General features: G+C 44.4%; 1 protein-coding gene across 4 annotated transcripts in view; it reads left to right on the top strand.

Moving 5' to 3' along the window:
- The window catches only part of HEPHL1 (hephaestin like 1), a 138,138-nt gene that overhangs the window by 56,451 nt on the left and 62,172 nt on the right, over positions 1 to 19,515 (top strand). For all 4 annotated transcript variants that reach the window (XM_030200195.1, XM_030200196.1, XM_030200198.1 and 1 more), the window contains exons 12-14: positions 941 to 1,151; positions 6,685 to 6,824; positions 17,584 to 17,724. In XM_030200195.1, coding sequence (XP_030056055.1) covers positions 941 to 1,151; positions 6,685 to 6,824; positions 17,584 to 17,724 — 492 coding nt within the window. The remainder of the gene's footprint in view (positions 1 to 940; positions 1,152 to 6,684; positions 6,825 to 17,583; positions 17,725 to 19,515) is intronic.

Genomic DNA, 19,515 nt, shown 5'->3' on the forward strand with positions numbered 1-19,515 from the left:
TTTGACTAAACTGTATTAGGTATTTAATAAGACTTTTAATGCATTCCAACAGTACAGTGCCTTATTAAACACCAAGGTCAGGTGGAAGATATTTTGTGGTCAGCTCATCTGGATGTTGTGCAGTTTTTACAGGATGAGATTTGGGGTTCAAAATGGTGCATCAAACCCCTAGTCCACAGCTTCCCAAACTGTGGGTTGGTACCCAAATAGGGTCACAACCTGGATGGACTTTTTATAGGTGCATTATTATTCTGCACCTCTGGGAAGTGGGAGGGTCACACAGTTTATTTGGCCTCTATCATGGGGTCACAGCCACAAAAAAGATTGAGAAGTACTTCCCTAGTCTCGCTTCCATTTCCCTCTCCCGTGCTAAGCAAAATCTCCAATTCTGTTTCCCCTCTCCTTCTCCCCAAGCAAAGTTCCTAGCTTTTTCTTCCATTTACCCCCTCCCTCAGCAAGGTCCACAGTTCTCTTGCCTAGATTTCCCCCTGAGGCTACACCTGATTTGTCTGGTCTACAAATCAAAGCCCTCTGCAACAGCTTCGTCAATTCCAGGCCAAACTGACATTGCCTTTCTTTCAATCCATGTGGCTGACCCTGCTGATACATCCCCTCTTCTACCCGTGTGACTCACATTACTCCAGTCTCTGTTCCTGTTTGCACGTTTGACCCTGCTGCTGCCTCTCTTACAGCTGCCACCATCTCCTGGTCCCTATGCCAGAATCTGTGGTGCACCTACATATTTCTTCTTGGAAGGTGAATTGTGCACAAATTTTGCATTGCACAGTTGCGCAGAATTCTCCCAGGAGTAAGAGTAGGAAGAGATGTTCTTGATTGATTAGGCTGGTTGGGTGCATGGATTCTAAATGTGTCTGGCCAATAGCAGTATTGGTCCTCTTTTGAAGACAGACTATCATACAGGACATTTCTTTCCTTTCAGGCAGCTTTGAATTGGTATGCAGAACAACTGATCACTTCATTGGAGGCATGAAACAGATGTATACCGTGAACAACTGTTGCAATACGTCCACTTCTAGTCAGAAGTACAGCACAGTGAGAACTTATTACATTGCTGCAGAAGAAGTGGAATGGGATTATTCTCCTGATAGGCGCTGGGAACTGGAGAAGTACAATACCACAGAAGAGGACAGGTACTGTGTGGTAGTAAGAGAAGACCAGATAGGTTTCAGTGGGAAATGGTGCCTACATGGATTGTAGCACAGACCTGTGTACACATCCTGATCCTTGGGGAAACTGTTGAGTTCAATACAAGTGGTCTCACTGCTGACAGAGTCCTAGTAGGCACTAGATACTGGCTTAAAAGTAAGAACTGTACAATTTTACATACGTGCTTGTGGGTGGAGCTGGGGTTTCTAAAACTACAAAAAGTGTCATAGAAAAGAACAAAAAATAGCACGCAATATAAAAGAATATTAGGATAATCATTAGTTTAAAGCAAGGTATCTTTTCTTACCCTTCCACTCAGACCAACTCTCTTGGATCTAACCCTCGACTTCTCTTCACCACATTTAACTCTCTCCTCAAGGTGCCCCCTCCCCCAACTCCCCCTTCATTATCTCCTCAGACCCTTGCTGAATTCTTTCACGACAAGGTTCAAAAGATAAACCTTGAATTCTCTACCTCGCCACCTCTCCCTCCACTAGTCCGTTCCCCTCTCTCTCCTTCCCCTCATTCCTTTTCCTCCTTTCCTGAAGTTACTATAGAGGAAACTACACTTCTCCTTTCTTCCTCAAAATGTACCACCTGTTCCTTTGATCCATTCCCACCCACCTTCTTAATGCCATCTCACCTGCTCTTATTCCTTTTATCTGTCACATTCTCAACCTCTCACTTTCCACTGCAACTATCCCTACTGCCTTTAAACATGCTGTGGTCACACCTCTCCTTAAGAAGCCTTCACTCGACCCTACTTGTCCCTCTAATTACCGACCCATCTCCCTCCTCCCTTTTCTCTCCAAATTACTTGAGCGTGCTGTTCACCATCGCTGCCTTGATTTTCTCTCCTCACATTCTATTCTTGACCCACTACAATCTGGTTTTCGCCCTCTCCACTCAACTGAAACTGCGCTTACTAAAGTCTCCAATGACCTGTTACTGGCTAAATCCAGAGGTCTGTATTCCATCCTCATTCTTCTTGATCTTTCCGCTGCTTTTGACACTGTCGATCACAGCATACTCCTCGATACCCTGTCCTCACTTGGATTCCAGGGCTCTGTCCTTTCCTGGTTCTCTTCCTACCTCTCCCTCCGCACCTTCAGTGTTCACTCTGGTGGATCCTCTTCTACTTCTATCCCTCTGCCTGTCGGCGTACCTCAGGGTTCTGTTCTTGGTCCCCTCCTCTTTTCTATCTGCACTTCTTCCCTTGGTTCATTAATCTCATCCCATGGCTTTTCCTACCATCTCTATGCTGATGACTCCCAAATCTACCTTTCTACCCCTGATATCTCACCTTGCATCCAAACCAAAGTTTCAGCGTGCTTGTCTGACATTGCTGTCTGGATGTGTCAACGCCACCTGAAATTAAACATGACCAAAACCGAGCTTCTCATTTTTCCCTCCAAACCCACCTTCCCACTCCCCCCGTTTTCTATTTCTGTTGATGGCTCTCTCATTCTCCCTGTCTCCTCAGCTCGAAACCTTGGGGTCATCTTTGACTCTTCTCTCTCCTTCTCTGCTCATATCCAGCAGATCGCCAAGACCTGTCGTTTCTTTCTTTATAACATCCATAAAATCCGCCCCTTTCTTTCCGAGCACTCTACCAAAACCCTCATCCACACCCTTGTCACCTCTCGTTTAGACTACTGCAATCTGCTTCTTGCTGGCCTCCCACTTAGTCACCTCTCCCCTCTCCAATCGGTTCAAAACTCTGCTGCCTGTCTCGTCTTCCGCCAGGGTCGCTTTACTCATACTACCCCTCTCCTCAAATCGCTTCACTGGCTCCCTATCCGTTTTCGCATCCTGTTCAAACTTCTTCTACTAACCTATAAATGTACTCATTCTGCTGCTCCCCAGTATCTCTCCACACTCGTCCTTCCCTACACCCCCTTCCCGTGCACTCCGCTCCATGGATAAATCCTTCTTATCTGTTCCCTTCTCCACTACTGCCAACTCCAGACTTCGCGCCTTCTGTCTCGCTGCACCCTACGCCTGGAATAAACTTCCTGAGCCCCTACGTGTTGCCCCATCCTTGGCCACCTTTAAATCTAGACTGAAAGCCCACCTCTTTAACATTGCTTTTGACTCGTAACCACTTGCCTCCACCTACCCTCCTCTCCTCCTTCCTGTACACATTAATTGATTTGATTTGCTTACTTTATTTTTTGTCTATTAGATTGTAAGCTCTTTGAGCAGGGACTGTCTTTCTTCTATGTTTGTGCAGCACTGCGTACGCCTTGTAGCACTATAGAAATGCTAAATAGTAGTAGTAGTAGATGAACTGTTGGCAGTGGGTGAGAAACAAAAAAAATTCTGAGTTTTAGGGGAAGAAAAGAGAAGGCCGGAAGCCCATCCAGATAGATTTTCCCATCAAAATGCCATCATGAGGAGGAGCCCAAGTTTAGACCCCTAATGTAAGAGAGACATCATAAAAAATGGATTCTTTTTAGAGGTTTCCAGTTGGGTGATCAGCATCATAAATTGGCTTTATTTGCGGATGACATCTCACTACATGTGGGACAACCCAGGCTATCTCTTCCCATTATTTTGCAGGAGTTAAGGGAATTTGGAGAGGTGGCCAGGTTTAAGGTTAATCTAGATACAACTGAGATATTAGGAGTCACCATAGAGCCTCCAGAAGAGAAGTTTTTACAACAAAGCTTTCCTTTTAGATGAGCGGAAACACAGATTCAATATTTGGGGATTCAGATACTGAGAGATTTACAACAGCTTTATTCTCAGAATTATGATCCACTGATGCCAACACTCCCTGAACATGCTCAGTTCATGCATGAACTAAGCATGCTTGGGAAGTGCAAATGCTGGTGGCTGGAGGCACCCTGCTGACTTCCTTGCACCTGAGGTAGTACGAGGAGGAAGGGGGCGACTCAGGCAGCTGATTGTTTTTGGCTGGCGGGGCTTCAGCTACCCCACCAGCCATTGAACAGGTACTGCAGCTTTGGAGGGGGGCCTGAGCCCATTCTCTCCCTCTTTTATATGTGCTCTCCGAGCCTTCACCCATTCTTTCTCATATGTGCCCCCTTGCCTTCACCCATTCTTTCTCATATGTGCCCCCTTGCCTTCACCCATTTTCTCTCTCTCTCTCTCTTTCATTTGCCCCCCCCTGCCTTCACCCATTCTGTCTCTCGTTTACCCCCCTGTGTCTTCACCCATTCTCTCTCTCTCTCTCACTCTCTGTCTATGTGCTCCCTTGTGCCTTCACCCGTTTTCTCTCTCATGTGCCCCCCTGTGTCTTCACCCATTCTGTCTCTCTCTCTGTCTCACATGCCCCCCCCCTTGCCTTTGCCCATTATCGATGTCTCATATGCCTCCCTTTGTCTTCATTCATTCATTTATTCTCTCTCTCTAATGTTCTGTGCCTCCCCTCCCGTCATTCTCTCTCAATGCCCTCCCCCACCTGCGCGCATAGTTGGTCCAGCATCTCTCCCTTCCCATTTACCTTTTTTTTTTTCATTAAATCTTCGCCCTGCGGCGGTATTGAAACCCTGCCTCGACCTGCACTGGGCCTTTCCTTCTCTGACCCATCCAACCCCCTTCTGAAAACAGAAAGCTGCATCAGAAGGGGACGGGATGGGTCAAAGGGAAAGGCCCAGTGCAGGCTGAGGCAGCGTTTCAATACTGCCGCTGCTGCAGGGTGAAGATTTACCAAAAAAAAGATAAATGGGGAGGGGACAGAAGTGGAGAGAGAACTGCCAGCGTTCTGGGAGGGAGAGATGTTGGACCAACTGTGTGTGCATGCGTATGGGCAGGCAGGGGAAGGAGGGCAGTCCATCATTAATCGCAATAAAGTCTTTAAATTGCGGCCACTAATTGATGTGTTAATCAAAATTAACATGCAGCCCTACTTAAAATGAATGTTCTTCCCTGTCTTTTAGTTTTGTTTCAGACTCTTCCGGTGGCAGTGCTACTGGCGGTTCTGAAGGCAATTCAGTGTGACTTTTGTAATTTTATCTGGGATGATAAGTCTCCCCGGTTGGCAAGGAAAATTTTGTGGCAAAGGGTGGATTTAGGAGGGCGAGCTGTCCCTTATTTGTTATGGTATTATTGAGTGGCACAACTTAGGCAGTTATTGGAGTGTGAGTTATCCCCACAGAAGGTTGGAATTATGATAGAACAGAAGCATTTTTTGCTGTTTAAGACATTTATTATGGTTCTCTAGAATTCCAGAAAAATATTCACAGATAATTTCTAATCCCTTTATTCAACATCTCTTTGGGATTTGGGAGAAAGTGAAGGGTAAAAAGGGTTGTCAGGCCAAGAGTTCAACTTTGGCATCCCTTAGAAATGAATTCCTATTTTAGATGGGGAGGGAGAGCGAGGTTTTTTTTCGATTTGAAGGGGTTAGGGATAACTAATTTTTGCCAGTTTTTAGATATGGATGACTTTTTGTCCTTTGAAGAGTTGAACAATTTGTATAAATTTAAGTCCGGGGGGGGGGGGGGGGGGGGGGGAGGGGATATTTTTCCATATTTGCAAGTAAAGCATTACATGTTGGGTCAGGGTTGGCTAAAGACGGATCTGGATGAAACAGAACATTTTGAAAATCTTTGAATGGATCTGGGTAAGCTAAAGGGTCCGATTTCACTTTTATATAACGTGTTAGTGGGACGGAGTTTGAGAAATACGGGTTTATGCATCATTGGGAAACGGATATTTTATTTTATTTATTTTTGTTATATTTGTACCCCGCGCTTTCCCACTCATGGCAGGCTCAATGCGGCTTACATGGGGCAATGGAGGGTTAAGTGACTTGCCCAGAGTCACAAGGAGCTGCCTGTACCTGAAGTGGGAATCGAACTCAGTTCCCCAGGACCAAAGTCCACCACCCTAACCACTAGGCCACTCCTCCACGGAGTTAACACAGAATGAGTAGAAGAGGGTCTTTCATGTCTTCTGTGTATTGATAAAAGAAAATGCTTACAAAGTGGTTACCCGGTGGTATTATACTCTGGTTAAATTGCAAGCCATGTTTCCTAATGTCAATACTGATGTTTGTTGGAGATGTTTAGAAGACAAAGGAACTTTTTATCATATTTGGTGGGAATGTGGGAAAACACAGCATTATTAGTCCTTGGTGATTCGTTGTATGGAAAGGGGGATGGGTATCTCCTTTCCTATGGACTTCAAGTCATGTCTTTTGGGACTTAGTAATAAGAGGGGACTTCTCTGGCAAGTGCTTTTTAAACGTTCATATTTGGCTGCGGCTAAATATGAGATTGCTGCCAAGTAGAAACAAGTACATGAGCCAACTTTAAATGATTGGATTCGTCAACTGGCTGCCTTGAGAGAACTGGAACGTCTTACTGACCACTTATATGGTTGCTATGATCCTACCAAGGGGGAATGGACTCGCCTGGAAGCCATTATTGATGCAGGTGGATGGGAGGGGTTTTGATGTCTGGAGGGGGCACTGAAGAGCCACAGTTCAATCCTCTTTACTGTTGGTAATGGCTTTTTTGATGTTTATGCTTTTTGTTTTCTTCTCAGCCCGGGAAATATTTTTGTGAGTAGGAGTGAAGACCGAATAGGCTCAAAGTACAAAAAGGTGATTTACAGAGAATATGTGAATGGAGATTTTGAGGAGGCTAAAGCAAGAGCATTAGAAGAGGAGCACCTAGAAATATTAGGTAAATATTCACCCATGAGGTGTGTGGACAAAGTAATGTTAGTTTGCAAATAGTTCAATGTGTCATTTGTTGCAAGCTGTTTCATTTATTTCTCTGTGAGCCTATGTTAATCTGATAGGAACCAGGTTTAAAGGGTGTCTGGGGACGGCAGAGATTCTTGTTGGTAATATTGTGGAGGGGATCATCTCTGAGGAGTGTGTCCCTTCTGGTGTCAGGGGATGAGTGCACCGGGGCATTGGGGTTCTTTTGAGATAGGGGATTAGGGGTGTAATGATTGCTGTTAACTATTCCATCCTTACTGCCTCCTCAGACCTGGCAATAAGTTCCCACATTGTGCTCGCCTTAGAGTCTTCTGCAGCAGTTCTCTGCACCAGGGTAGAATAACCAGTGGTGTTCATAGGTCGGCTGCCACCCGGGGTGGATCACCGTTGTGCACGACACCCCCCCCCCCCCCTACGCAATGACACCCCTGGCGCATCAAACCGCCCCCCCCCCCCCCCCCCCCCCCCCGGAGCATTCCTAGCTGCTGGGAGCAGCCGCGCGTCTGTCAGCACTGCTGGCTCCCTCTGCCCCAGAACAGGAAGTAACCTGTTCCGGGGCAGAGGGAGCCAGCGGAGCCGACAGGTGCGTGGCTGCTCTCTGTACCCCCCTCAGCAGCGTGCACCCAGGGCGGATTGCCCCCACCACCCCGCACTTGCTACGCCACTGGGAATAACTAATAGCCTCCATTTTACTATGATGTGCTTTGGTGCTAACATGAGGTTTTGCTTCTGCGCAAAGCTTTTCTGCTTTGGGCACCCAGAAAGTTGAGTGTAAATGTTGCATTAACTGCTCGCTTCCATCTGCACTAACTTTCTGCATTGGCCCCTTAATGTTTCATGTTTATGAGCTGAAGAAGTTCTTTTTTTCATGCTCTCTGCCCTCTCCAGCCCAGTTTGGCCTGTATTTTTATCTTCTCAGTTTGCCCATCACTCCTTCTAGACTAGCTGAGCTGGGTTCCTTCCACTCAAGGAAATTTCTCCATCTCAGGTTCCAGCCTTTCCCTCTGGTTTCTTTTCAAAATCCATGACTTTTCTAACAAAAATAAGGCCTGCCTGCCAAAATTTACCTAACGTTTACCTGCACAGTGAGACTAAGATGACTGGATGAATGGATGGGCATGATGATCTTTGCTGTAGGGGTCTGAAAGTCTGTCATGTTGGTAGACAGCATGGACAAGGTCCATGTGAAATAAAGGTCTTAGTGCCATTTGGCAGACTTTATTCAGTGGCACACAACCTTAAGGTGTTGGTGTCTATGATGTTTTAAGCAGCTTCTGGAACAGTTCAGTCAAAATATTACTAAAGCTATGCTCTATCATTTGGGATTGAAAAGGCCCCTGCCCCTGTGCACGGTCATGAGGTCCTCCTTCCCCACCTCCTTAATCAGGTTAAGTCTTCTGAATAGCATTGAATGCTTACCCCTCTGTATCTCAGACTGTGGCAGTAAAAGCAAGAGTCAGTAAATAGTTCATCCATCCTCTTCTTCATGTAACCAGCTCTAAGAAAGCTGAGGTTTTGCACTTAACAAAGGCAGTTCCTTAGGTTACATAAGTCTTGCACACACATAAGTGCAAAGAAAAGCGGCACGTATGTTGTTCTATAAGAGAGTGCATAACTGAAAGAGGGGGACGTACATGTGAGCAGAGCATGGGAGGGGCATGAGCATGTCTCCAACTTAGATAATATCCTCCTGATATTCAAAGCCATTTAAGCGGGCAGGAGAGGCTCCTGCCCACATAAATTCCCTCGGACCACCTAACCCTCAATATTCCACAGCATAATCTCTGGCAGCCTGCCCACCCACATTTAGCCCCCAATATTCAGTGCTGGTGCCCAGACATGGCCCAGTATTGAATATTAATGGCTAATTCAGCCGACGACAGTGTTTAAAAAAATCTCTGACTGCTGCCGGCTGAATAACGGCCAGTATATAAATTGCAATCATTGCATGGTGCATTTAGACACACCCATTTATGCCTATCATTGACTGGCATAAATGACCGCATCTAAATTTAGGTGCACTGGTGTGGGTTTACACTAATATTCTATAACAAACTCTGCTTGCAATTAGTATGGATGCACTTAACGCTACCTAACTACACAAGTGGCAGCGTGTGGTGAGTACTGTGTTCTAACCTGCAGTATGCAGTTCATGCTTATTCTCTGCCCATAATTCACTCAGTTTCTGCCTCCAAACCCAGCCTGCAGTTAATACACAAATTAACACGCTGTTATTCCACTTGGAAACAGTGCAAGTTAATTCATGCATTAACTGTTTAACACACTTTTATAAGCAGGCCCCATGGTCTTTTTCCTATCAGCAAGTAAACCCTTCTCCTTCACAGGGTACAGGAATGGAACCAAAAAACTTCACCTTCCAGTTGGATCTTCTTCCTGCCTCACCCTCTCCCCTATCTTTTGGCTACAGGCTCCCACTTAACCAGAGTTCTACATTCAGGAAGTCTTGGCTGTGAAATTGGATAGAATTAAGCTCCCAGAGAGGATAATTTTATAACATTGTGCCTAAGCTGTCAAGGCACATAGCTTCACCTGTTTTATAAAGCCAATATATGCGACTTTATAAAATGTCCTACCCAAACGTTCCTGCACAGTTACACTTCCTTAAAGGCATGGGTAACTTTGCATGTGTTTGTACCCATAGGAATCGGTGTTTATTCATTTACTAGTAAAAAAGCCCCGTTTCTGATGCAAATGAAACGGGGGCTAGCAATGTTTTCTTCTGTGTGCATGTGGGAGTGTGTGTGTCCCTGCCCTCCCCCTCTCTCCCCTCCCCCCTCCCCCCTCTGAGTCCTTCAGTAAAAAAGCCCTGTTTCTGATGCAAATGAAACGGGGGGGGGGGGGGGCTAGCAAGGTTTTCTTCTGTGTGCATGTGGGAGTGTGTGTGTCCCTGCCCTCTGGCCTCTCTCCCCTCCCCCCTCTGAGTCCTTCACTGTTACAGAGCCAGCGATTTGATTTCGTGCTCTGCTGTTTTTCTTCACTGACTGTTTGTGTTACAGAGAGGGCGGGGCAGACACTCATGGGGAAACCGGATATCTCTCCCCCTTCACACTTCCGTCTGGAGGCTTCATAGAACGTTGGTGTTGCCTTTTATATAGAGAGATTTTATAAAATACAACCAAATCTAAAAAATACTGCTGCACAATTGTTTATTCACTTTATGATTTTCAAACAAGATGCCTGTTTTATTGTTTAATATTTCTGTTTTTAATTATGAGTGAAAAAGACCTCAGATCTTGCCCTTCCTAAATACACTAAAGGGAAAATTCTATAACAGGGTGCATAAAAGTAGGTGTTAGTTTTCTGAGTGCCTTCTTGATGCAATTTTATTAGCACTTATTTGAGGGTATAAAATGCTCTTCTACTTGATCAAGTCACGTGTAATATTACTCCCTTAATAGTTATGCTGAAATGGCACCAATTTGGGGTTGATATTCAGCCAGCAGCCTCAGCGTTTTGCTGACCACCGCTGGCATTATGCCTGGAAATTCAGTGCTGGGCCATGTCTAGGTTTTGGCAAAGAATTTCTGGGTTTACAGAGCCGGCTATACTATAGCCGGTTAAATGCAATATTCAGCACTTGGCTTGCTATGAAGCACCGCATAAAGATAATAAGTACATAAGTATTGCCACACTGGGACAGACCAAAGGTCCATCAAGCTCAGCATCCTGTTTCCAACAGTGGCCAATCCAGGTCACATATACCTGGCAAGATCCCAAAAAAGCTCAATGCATTTTATGTTGCTTATCCCAGAAATAAGCAGTGGATTTTCCCCAAGTCAATTTAATAATGGTCTATGGACTTTTCCTTTAGGAAGCTGTCTAGACCCTTTTTTAACTCCGCTAAGCTAACCGCCTTTACCATCTTCTTTGGCAACAAAATGGACTGACTTTTATGAGGTGCAATTTATGCAATGACCTTGGCCAGTCAAGTGCTGAATATCTGCACTTAACCGGCCAAGTATCAACTCCGCCCTCGAAATGCCCCCAAAATAGCCAGTTTTGCTTTAAGCACCAACTGGCCATTTTCAGCGGTAGTAACGGTTAAGTGCCACTGAAAATGCCCGGTTAACCCTGGTCAGCCAATTTAACTGGCCAGGAACCATCTCTGGCTGATTACATCACTTTGAATATTGACCCCATAGTTTTTGCAATATGTTTCCACCAAGGCTGTGAAGGCTTCTGCAATAATTGTTGTGTGGGTGTGTGAGGGAAACCTTTTTTTTTTCTTTGTCATCAGCAGCGGATGAATGCAGAGACTTGTAGGTTATGTCCATCTACCAGCAGGTGAAAATAGAGAACATTGAACTGAAGTGTGCCACATGTAGGATGGTATGCTCCTTGGTTAATCTGTATGCTCTCTATCTCCAGCAGGTAGAGGTCGGGCTCTCACAAGCTCCTGGTCTCACCCTCAGCTTTCACTCCTGTTCTAGGTTCTCCTGGTTCGTTAGATCATGGAGTTATTTGACTGCTTGGTGCCTTTGCTAGGGGTACACCTAGTGGTGCTAAGTCTGTCCAATCCCCTCCACCCCTCCTCCTCCTGCTTCCTCATGCCTCGCTTCTTCCTCACAGGGTAAAAAAAAGCGTAAGACTTACAACGTGAAAGGCCTGAACTCTCCTCTAAAGCGCCAAAAATTATTTAAGGAATTGTTGCATTTTAAACCACGTGGTGTTTCTTCAGGAAGCTCATTTGAGAAGGGACCATGAAAATTTTTTATCACATCCTCAATATCCCTCTGTTTTCTGCGCCTCGGCGATTGGTTCTAAGAAGAAATTGCAGAGCCATGGAATCGGAGGTAGGGTATTATTATGGATTAAGAACTGGTTGAAAGATAGGAAGCAGAGAGTAGGATTGCGTGGCCAGTATTCTCAGTGGAGGAGGGTAGTTAGTGGGGTCCCGCAGGGGTCTGTGCTGGGTCCGTTGCTTTTTAATGTATTTATAAATGACCTAGAGATGGGAATAACTAGTGAGGTAATTAAATTCGCCGATGACACAAAATTATTCAGGGTCGTCAAGTCGCAGGAGGAATGTGAACGATTACAGGAGGACCTTGCGAGACTGGGAGAATGGGCGTGCAAGTGGCAGATGAAGTTCAATGTTGACAAGTGCAAAGTGATGCATGTGGGTAAGAGGAACCCGAATTATAGCTACGTCTTGCAAGGTTCCGCGTTAGGAGTTACGGATCAAGAAAGGGATCTGGGTGTCGTCGTCGATGATACGCTGAAACCTTCTGCTCAGTGTGCTGCTGCGGCTAGGAAAGCGAATAGAATGTTGGGTGTTATTAGGAAGGGTATGGAGTCCAGGTGTGCGGATGTTATAATGCCGTTGTATCGCTCCATGGTGCGACCGCACCTGGAGTATTGTGTTCAGTACTGGTCTCCGTATCTCAAAAAAGATATAGTAGAATTGGAAAGGTACAGCGAAGGGCGACGAAAATGATAGTGGGGATGGGACGACTTTCCCATGAAGAGAGGCTGAGAAGGCTAGGGCTTTTCAGCTTGGAGAAGAGACGGCTGAGGGGAGATATGATAGAAGTGTATAAAATAATGAGTGGAATGGATCGGGTGGATGTGAAGCGACTGTTCACGCTATCCAAAAATACTAGGACTAGAGGGCATGAGTTGAAGCTACAGTGTGGTAAATTTAAAACGAATCGGAGAAAATTTTTCTTCACCCAACGTGTAATTAGACTCTGGAATTCGTTGCCGGAGAACGTGGTACGGGCGGTTAGCTTGACGGAGTTTAAAAAGGGGTTAGATAGATTCCTAAAGGACAAGTCCATAGACCGCTATTAAATGGACTTGGAAAAATTCCGCATTTTTAGGTATAACTTGTCTGGAATGTTTTTACGTTTGGGGAGTGTGCCAGGTGCCCTTGACCTGGATTGGCCACTGTCGGTGACAGGATGCTGGGCTAGATGGACCTTTGGTCTTTCCCAGTATGGCACTACTTATCTACTTATGTACTTATGTACTTAAGCGGGAGGTAGCAATTTTGCTCCACTCCTCCTTGCAGACACAGGTAGTTAAAATTCAGCGTGATAAAGATGGGCGATTCTTGCTTTTCAGTCTCAGGATAGATGACTTAGCCTTTACTTTAGCCTCAATACATGCTCCCAATGAAGCCTAGGGGGGTTTTCTGAATAAGCTGATAGGACACTTTACATTTTGTCCCAATGGTAAATTGCATCCTGCATTGGATAGGTCGGGCCCACCTTCCAGTCCAGATGTTCAACTTTCCCAAGCTTTAAATAGGTGTTCGAGATCTTGGCATCTCTGATGTTTGGCGTATATCTCACCCGGGGGTTCGTGATTATTTGTTTTATTCGCACTCTCATGATACTTATTTTCACATTGATTACCTTTTCATTGATATCTCTCTGACACATGCTGGATGGATTTCAGATATTGGAACTTTTACTTTATCGGACCATGTCCTGTTAGGGTCTGGCTTCCCTCTCTCCGTGAGGAGGATAAGGAGAGGAGGTGGACATTGAATACTACCTTGCTAAAAGAGGATGAGATTCTAGCTGGCTATAGAGAACTCTTGCAGGAGTATCTTGAACTTCATTTAAACTCTGGACCATCTATGGGGGTTGTTTGGGATGCGCTTAAGGCTGTCTCTAGGAGGTTTCTTTCTTCAAAAAGCTAGTTTCCATGCTAGGCAGCAAAGGGCTGAGGTAGCTAAGTGCCTATCTCAATTGACTCACTTCTCTGAAAGTCACAAATCTTCTCATTCGGTTGCTACCCTGCGGGAAATTCAAGCACTTCGTTTGAAATTAGACCAGATATATTCTGATCAGTTACAATTCTTTTATGCTCAACAGCGACACTATATGTGTATAGTAATAAACCAAGTAGGGCCTTGGTGGTTAAGTTGCATCAACGCCAGGTGGACTGCACTATTCTTAAGGTGGGGGATGGTAACGGAAAAGTTGTGATATCATCCTTGCAGATTTGTCAAAAATTTCAGTCATTTTATCAAACTCTTTACACATCTGACACTTCTACTACGCCAGAAGCAATGAATAATTTTCTATCGACATGTTCTTTCCCTACACTTACAGTCGATCAACAGGAAGCTCTGGATGGTCCGGTTTCAGTTGATGAGGTCTCTAAGGTTATTAAAGCACTTCCAATTGGAAAATCACCTGGTCTGGATGGGCCGCCCAATGACTTTTACAAAGCATTTCGCGGTGAATTGGCACCTATATTGACGGGGCTCCTTAATGAGATTTTAGCTGGAGATGAATTTCCTCCCTCTATGATGGAAGCCTGGATAGTGGTACCTGGTAAGGATAAGACTGATTGTGCTTCTTATCGTCCCAGTTCAGTATTGAACTCCGATGTTAAAATTTTGGCAAATGTTTTGGATAATCGCCTTGCTAAAGTTCTGCCTGACTTAATCCATCCGGATCAGACAGGCTTTATTCCTCATCGTCAGGCCGTGGTCAATGTCCGTCACATGATTAACTTGATTCATGTATCTAAGAAGTGTGATCTTCCAGTTTGTTTATTGGGGTTGGATGCCAAAAAGGCTTTTGACAGTCCATTGACCTTTCATGCTTCAAGTGTTGGAACGCTTTGGATTTGGTCTGGGTTTTCATAGATGGATTCAGGCTCTTTATACTTCTCCTCGGTCTTGTGTCCATATTAATGGTGGTAACTCTCCAATATTTCCTTTGTTTCGGGGCACTAGGCAGGGATGTCCTCTTTCGCCGCTGTTGTTCATGTTGGTTATGGAACCACTTGCGATGTTTTTACGTTCTGACCCTAACATTTCTGGAATCCTTGTTGGGAATAGGGATTACAAATTGGCAATGTTTGCTGATGATGTTCTTCTTTCACTGACAAAACTGTTAATTTCTTTACCTAATCTTATGAAGCGTTTGACTGCCTATTCCTCTGTGTCGGGTTTTAAATTAAATGTGAATAAATTGGAGGCCTTAGCGATTGGGATCTCTCGTCCGGTTGTGGAGTCCATTCGGCACTCTTTTTCTTTTAAATGGGTATTTGGGGTATAACCTACTTGGGGGTTACTCTTACCCCTATTCTTTCAGATTTGTTTGCTGCTAACTATCCTCTCTTGAAGGCTCTTTATAAGGAGCTAGAGAGGTGGGATGCCTCTGATTTGTCTTGGTTGGGTAGGATTGCTACGTTGAAGATGAATATACTACCTCGTTTGATGTATCTTTTCCAAGTCCTCCCTCTTAGAGTTTCTAGGGGCTTCTTAGCAAGTTTGCAGGACAAACTGGTTTGTTTTATCTGGTCTAACAAGTGTCCTAGACTGCCCAGGGCATTACTTTATCGGGACCGGAGGAAAGGTGGTCTAGGTGTTCCTAATGTTCTTTGGTATTATAAAGCAGCTCGAGTGGCCTTTGAGTGCTTTCAGGATAATCCACAGAAGTTATGGGTTCAATTGGAGCAGGTTGAGGTGGGTTCTTGTCCTCTTCGCTCATTGATGTGGCTTCCACGCAAATACAGGATTTTAAGCAAGGACTTGTACCCATCGATTTTTCCAACATTATTATTTTTACTGGGATGGGCTATTTACTAAGCCGGACTTAGCCTTTTCCAAATTGTTTCCAATAGCTAACAACCTACTTTTTCCTCCTGGTCTCTCTCCCGGGCCGTTTTCTAGATGGGTATCTCTGGGCTTGGTGACCTGGGGGTCAACTGTTTGACGAGGATCACCTGATTCCTTTCGACTTGTTGAAAGAACAATATCCTATTATACCCCAAGAGTTGTTTGCTTATTCTCAGCTAAGACACTTTCTTTCCTCTACATAAGTACATAAGTAATGCCATACTGGGAAAAGACCAAGGGTCCATCGAGCCCAGCATCTTGTCCGTGACAGCGGCCAATCCAGGCCAAGGGCACCTGGCAAGCTTCCCAAATGTACAAACATTCTATACATGTTATTCCTGGGATTTTGGATTTTTCCAAGTCCGTTTGGTAGCGGTTTATGGACTTGTCCTTTAGGAAACCGTCCAACCCCTTTTTAAACTCTGCTAAGCTAACCGCCTTCACCACATTTTCCGGCAATGAATTCCAGAGTTTAATTACACGTTGGGTGAAGAAAAATTTTCTCCGATTTGTTTTAAATTTACTACACTGTAGTTTAATCGCATGCCCCCTAGTCCTAGTATTTTTGGAAAGCGTGAACGGACGCTTCACATCCACCTGTTCCACTCCACTCATTATTTTATATACCTCTATCATGTCTCCCCTCAGCCGTCTCTTCTCCAAGCTGAATAGCCCTAGCCTCCTTAGTCTTTCTTCATAGGGAAGTCGTCCCATCCCCGCTATCATTTTAGTCGCCCTTCGCTGCACCTTTTCCAATTCTACTATATCTTTCTTGAGATGCGGCGACCAGAATTGAACACAATACTCAAGGTGCGGTCGCACCATGGAGCGATACAACGGCATTATAAAATCCTCACACCTGTTTTCCATACCTTTTCTAATAATACCCAACATTCTATTCGCTTTCCTAGCCGCAGCAGCACACTGAGCAGAAGGTTTCAGTGTGTTATCGACGACGACACCCAGATCCCTTTCTTGGTCCGTAACTCCTAACGTGGATCCTTGCATGACGTAGCTATAATTCGGGTTCTTTTTTCCCACATGCATCACCTTGCACTTGCTCACATTAAACGTCATCTGCCATTTAGCCGCCCAGTCTCTCAGTCTCGTAAGGTCCTCTTGTAAGGAGATCAAGGCTAAAATATTGCGAGAGGACTCCTTCATAGAGGATCTAAAACTACTAGGGGTCTTATCACTTGCTTGTATTCTTATCAGCGTAGGCCTGTCCTATAACTCTCTTCGGGTGTAGGTAGCTGCTTTGGCGATGTGGGCTTCTTTTCACACCTCTGCTGAGTATTATCACCTGGATGCTGTGGCATGGTCGGAGGCATCCTTTGGGGTGTCAGTGCTCTTCACAGGTGTCTCTGTTTCCCACCCTATTTGAGGACTGTGCAGACAAGGATGGGGATCTGGATTCATCCGCTGATGATGATGACAAGGAAGGAAAAATTATGTCTTACCTGCTCATTTTCTTTCCTTTATTCACAGCAGATTAATCCAGAGACCCACCCTTGTCTGCTTTCTGTGTTTGGGCTTCTTTGCAGTTTCCTAGGTTCTTGGGATTTTCCGGTTGTTATCTCATTACTGTTGAATGCTGTGAGGAAGGAGCAGTTTTAATCTGTTTGTTTCCTTTTTCTGCTGATGAGACACACTGATTAACCAAGGAGCATACCTATATGTGGCACACTTCATTTCAGTGTTCTCTATCTCCATCTACTGGAAGATGGACATAATCGTTTATCGTTGATTAATTTGATATACCACCTCTTTTGAGCATGAATTAAGGTGGTTTACATACAGTTTTACAAGTACTTACCACCTCTTTTGAGCATGAATTGAGGTGGTTTACATACAGTTTTACAAGTACTTGCACTATCTTTGATGGGCTCACTATCTAAGTAGTATATTGTACCTGGACAGGGTCACACGGAGCTGCAGAGGGAATTGAACTCGTTTCCCCAGAAACTCAACCCAATGCGAACCATTAGCAGTGGGAATTGAACCTGGTTCCCCAGGTCCGCAACCTGTTGCACAAGTCTCTTGAGTTTTCCGTGATGACTAAAAGAAAGAAAATTATCAAGTAAGGCATAATTTTTCCATTTTAAAATTTCAGGACCAATAATTCGAGCAGAGGTTGGAGATATCATCTTAGTAGCATTTAAAAACAAAGCTAATCGCCCATATTCGATTTATGCACATGGTGTCCAAGAAGAAAATGCTGGAAACAAAAAGAAGGTTCAAGCAACAAATCCAGGTTAGTAGAATTCCTGTTTCTGGTACAGATTCTAAAATGTGAGAGAAGATTTATTCATAAACAGTAGTGTATTTTTTTTCTTTATGAACCTTTAATTCTGATTACACATACGCCCGGATTCTATATATGGCAACAAAAGTTGGGCGCACATAGCTGATCTGCGCGTGCAACTTAATTGATTAATGAGTCAATCAGCGCCAGTAATTGGCTACTAACAACCAATTATTGGCATTAATTGGGAGTTACGCGCATATCATATTCTATAACACTTCCTCGAAACTCCTATAGTGCATAATTTCAAGGGTGTGAGGACAGGGGCGGTTCAGGGGGCATTCCCAGAATTTACGCGCAATATTAAAGAATAGATTCAATCAGTGCCTAACGTAGGTGCTGGCATTTACACCTGCTTTCAGCAAGGCATTGTTTATATGCTTAGCGCTATTCTGTAAAGGACGTAGATCCTTTATAGAACAGTGCTCAGCGCTTAAATTTTTCAGTGCTGATTTTTCGGCACCATTTATAGAATCTAGTCCATAGAGGGAAAATAGGCAAAATGATTATAATTAGATCTGTTGGAATAAAAAGCTTTCATCAAACAAAATAGCCCCATGACTGATGCTGTGACCCTTTCCCGTACAGTCTTCTCAGTTGGGAATGATGAGTGCAGGCACTAAAAACTTGTTTGATAATGTGTGGCATTGCATAGGCAACTTCAGTAAACTCAGAGTCCTTTATTAACTGCACAGGGTCAACTTCAGGGGAGTTTTAGGGTTCTTCAGGAAAACGGACCCCAGCTAAAAGCGATCTGTGCCTTATTGAATCAAGTAAACAGGAAAAGCCATGAGATTCGTCTTAGGTGAGAGAGTGCATATTTTCATCTTATCGGTTTTGTTCACAAGCCATCTGCTACCCAGTAATATAGGGATCAGAATTAGCCTGACAACATTACCCAGAGGAAACTGCTTCAGGGCACAACCTTCCCCGTCCTTGTGCGATTCTGCCATTTGTGGTTTCTGCATAAATTCAGGCCTGCTGTTCCTCAGTGTTCATGCTGCAGCCTACTTTGTATAGATGTTGAACTCAGTGCTATTTTCTGGGTACATTTCTTCCAGGCTGGGTTGTAAAACAGCTTGAAAGCAACTCTGCAGAAGTGAGACTTCCCACTTGATTTAAATAAAGCTACTTGGTGACTTACAGTTCATATTTTATGTAGGACTGCACATTTATTAAAAATTTTAATCACACAATCACATAAAGTGTCCCCCCTCAAATTTCCTCCTGTACAGTGCAAAATATAGACAGCAGAAGTAAATTCTCAGAACTTAACATGTTTCAATTACAAAACTGAAAATCATTTTTCTTACCTTTGTTGTCTGGTGATTTTATTCTTGTAATTATCTTGTTCCCTATCTCTGATTCTACTTCCCTCTGTTCTCTGAACTTTTTTTCCAGGGCCTTCTATCCATTTACTGTTTCTTTTCTCTCCTCCTTTCTTCTTCACACCCTGCCCTTTCAAGTCCAACTTTCTTCCTTTTTTTCTGCCTCCTTTTCAAACCTATCTAGTTTTCAGCACTTCCTTTTCCTTCCATCCACGGCAGCATCTCCTTCCTTCTCTCTTCTCTTCCGTTCCCTGTCATCTATGTACATTTCCCCTCTTTCCTTCTTCTACCCTCTATTCATGTCCACCATCTCCCTTCTTTCTTTTTTTTTCTTCCACCCCCCATTTCCAACATCTGTCCCTTTCTTCCTCTGCCATCCACCATCATCCCTTTCTCTTCCCCAACCATCCAG

The sequence above is a fragment of the Microcaecilia unicolor genome, chromosome 4 (genome assembly GCF_901765095.1).
Source record: "Microcaecilia unicolor chromosome 4, aMicUni1.1, whole genome shotgun sequence".
NCBI classification, from domain to species: domain Eukaryota; kingdom Metazoa; phylum Chordata; class Amphibia; order Gymnophiona; family Siphonopidae; genus Microcaecilia; species Microcaecilia unicolor.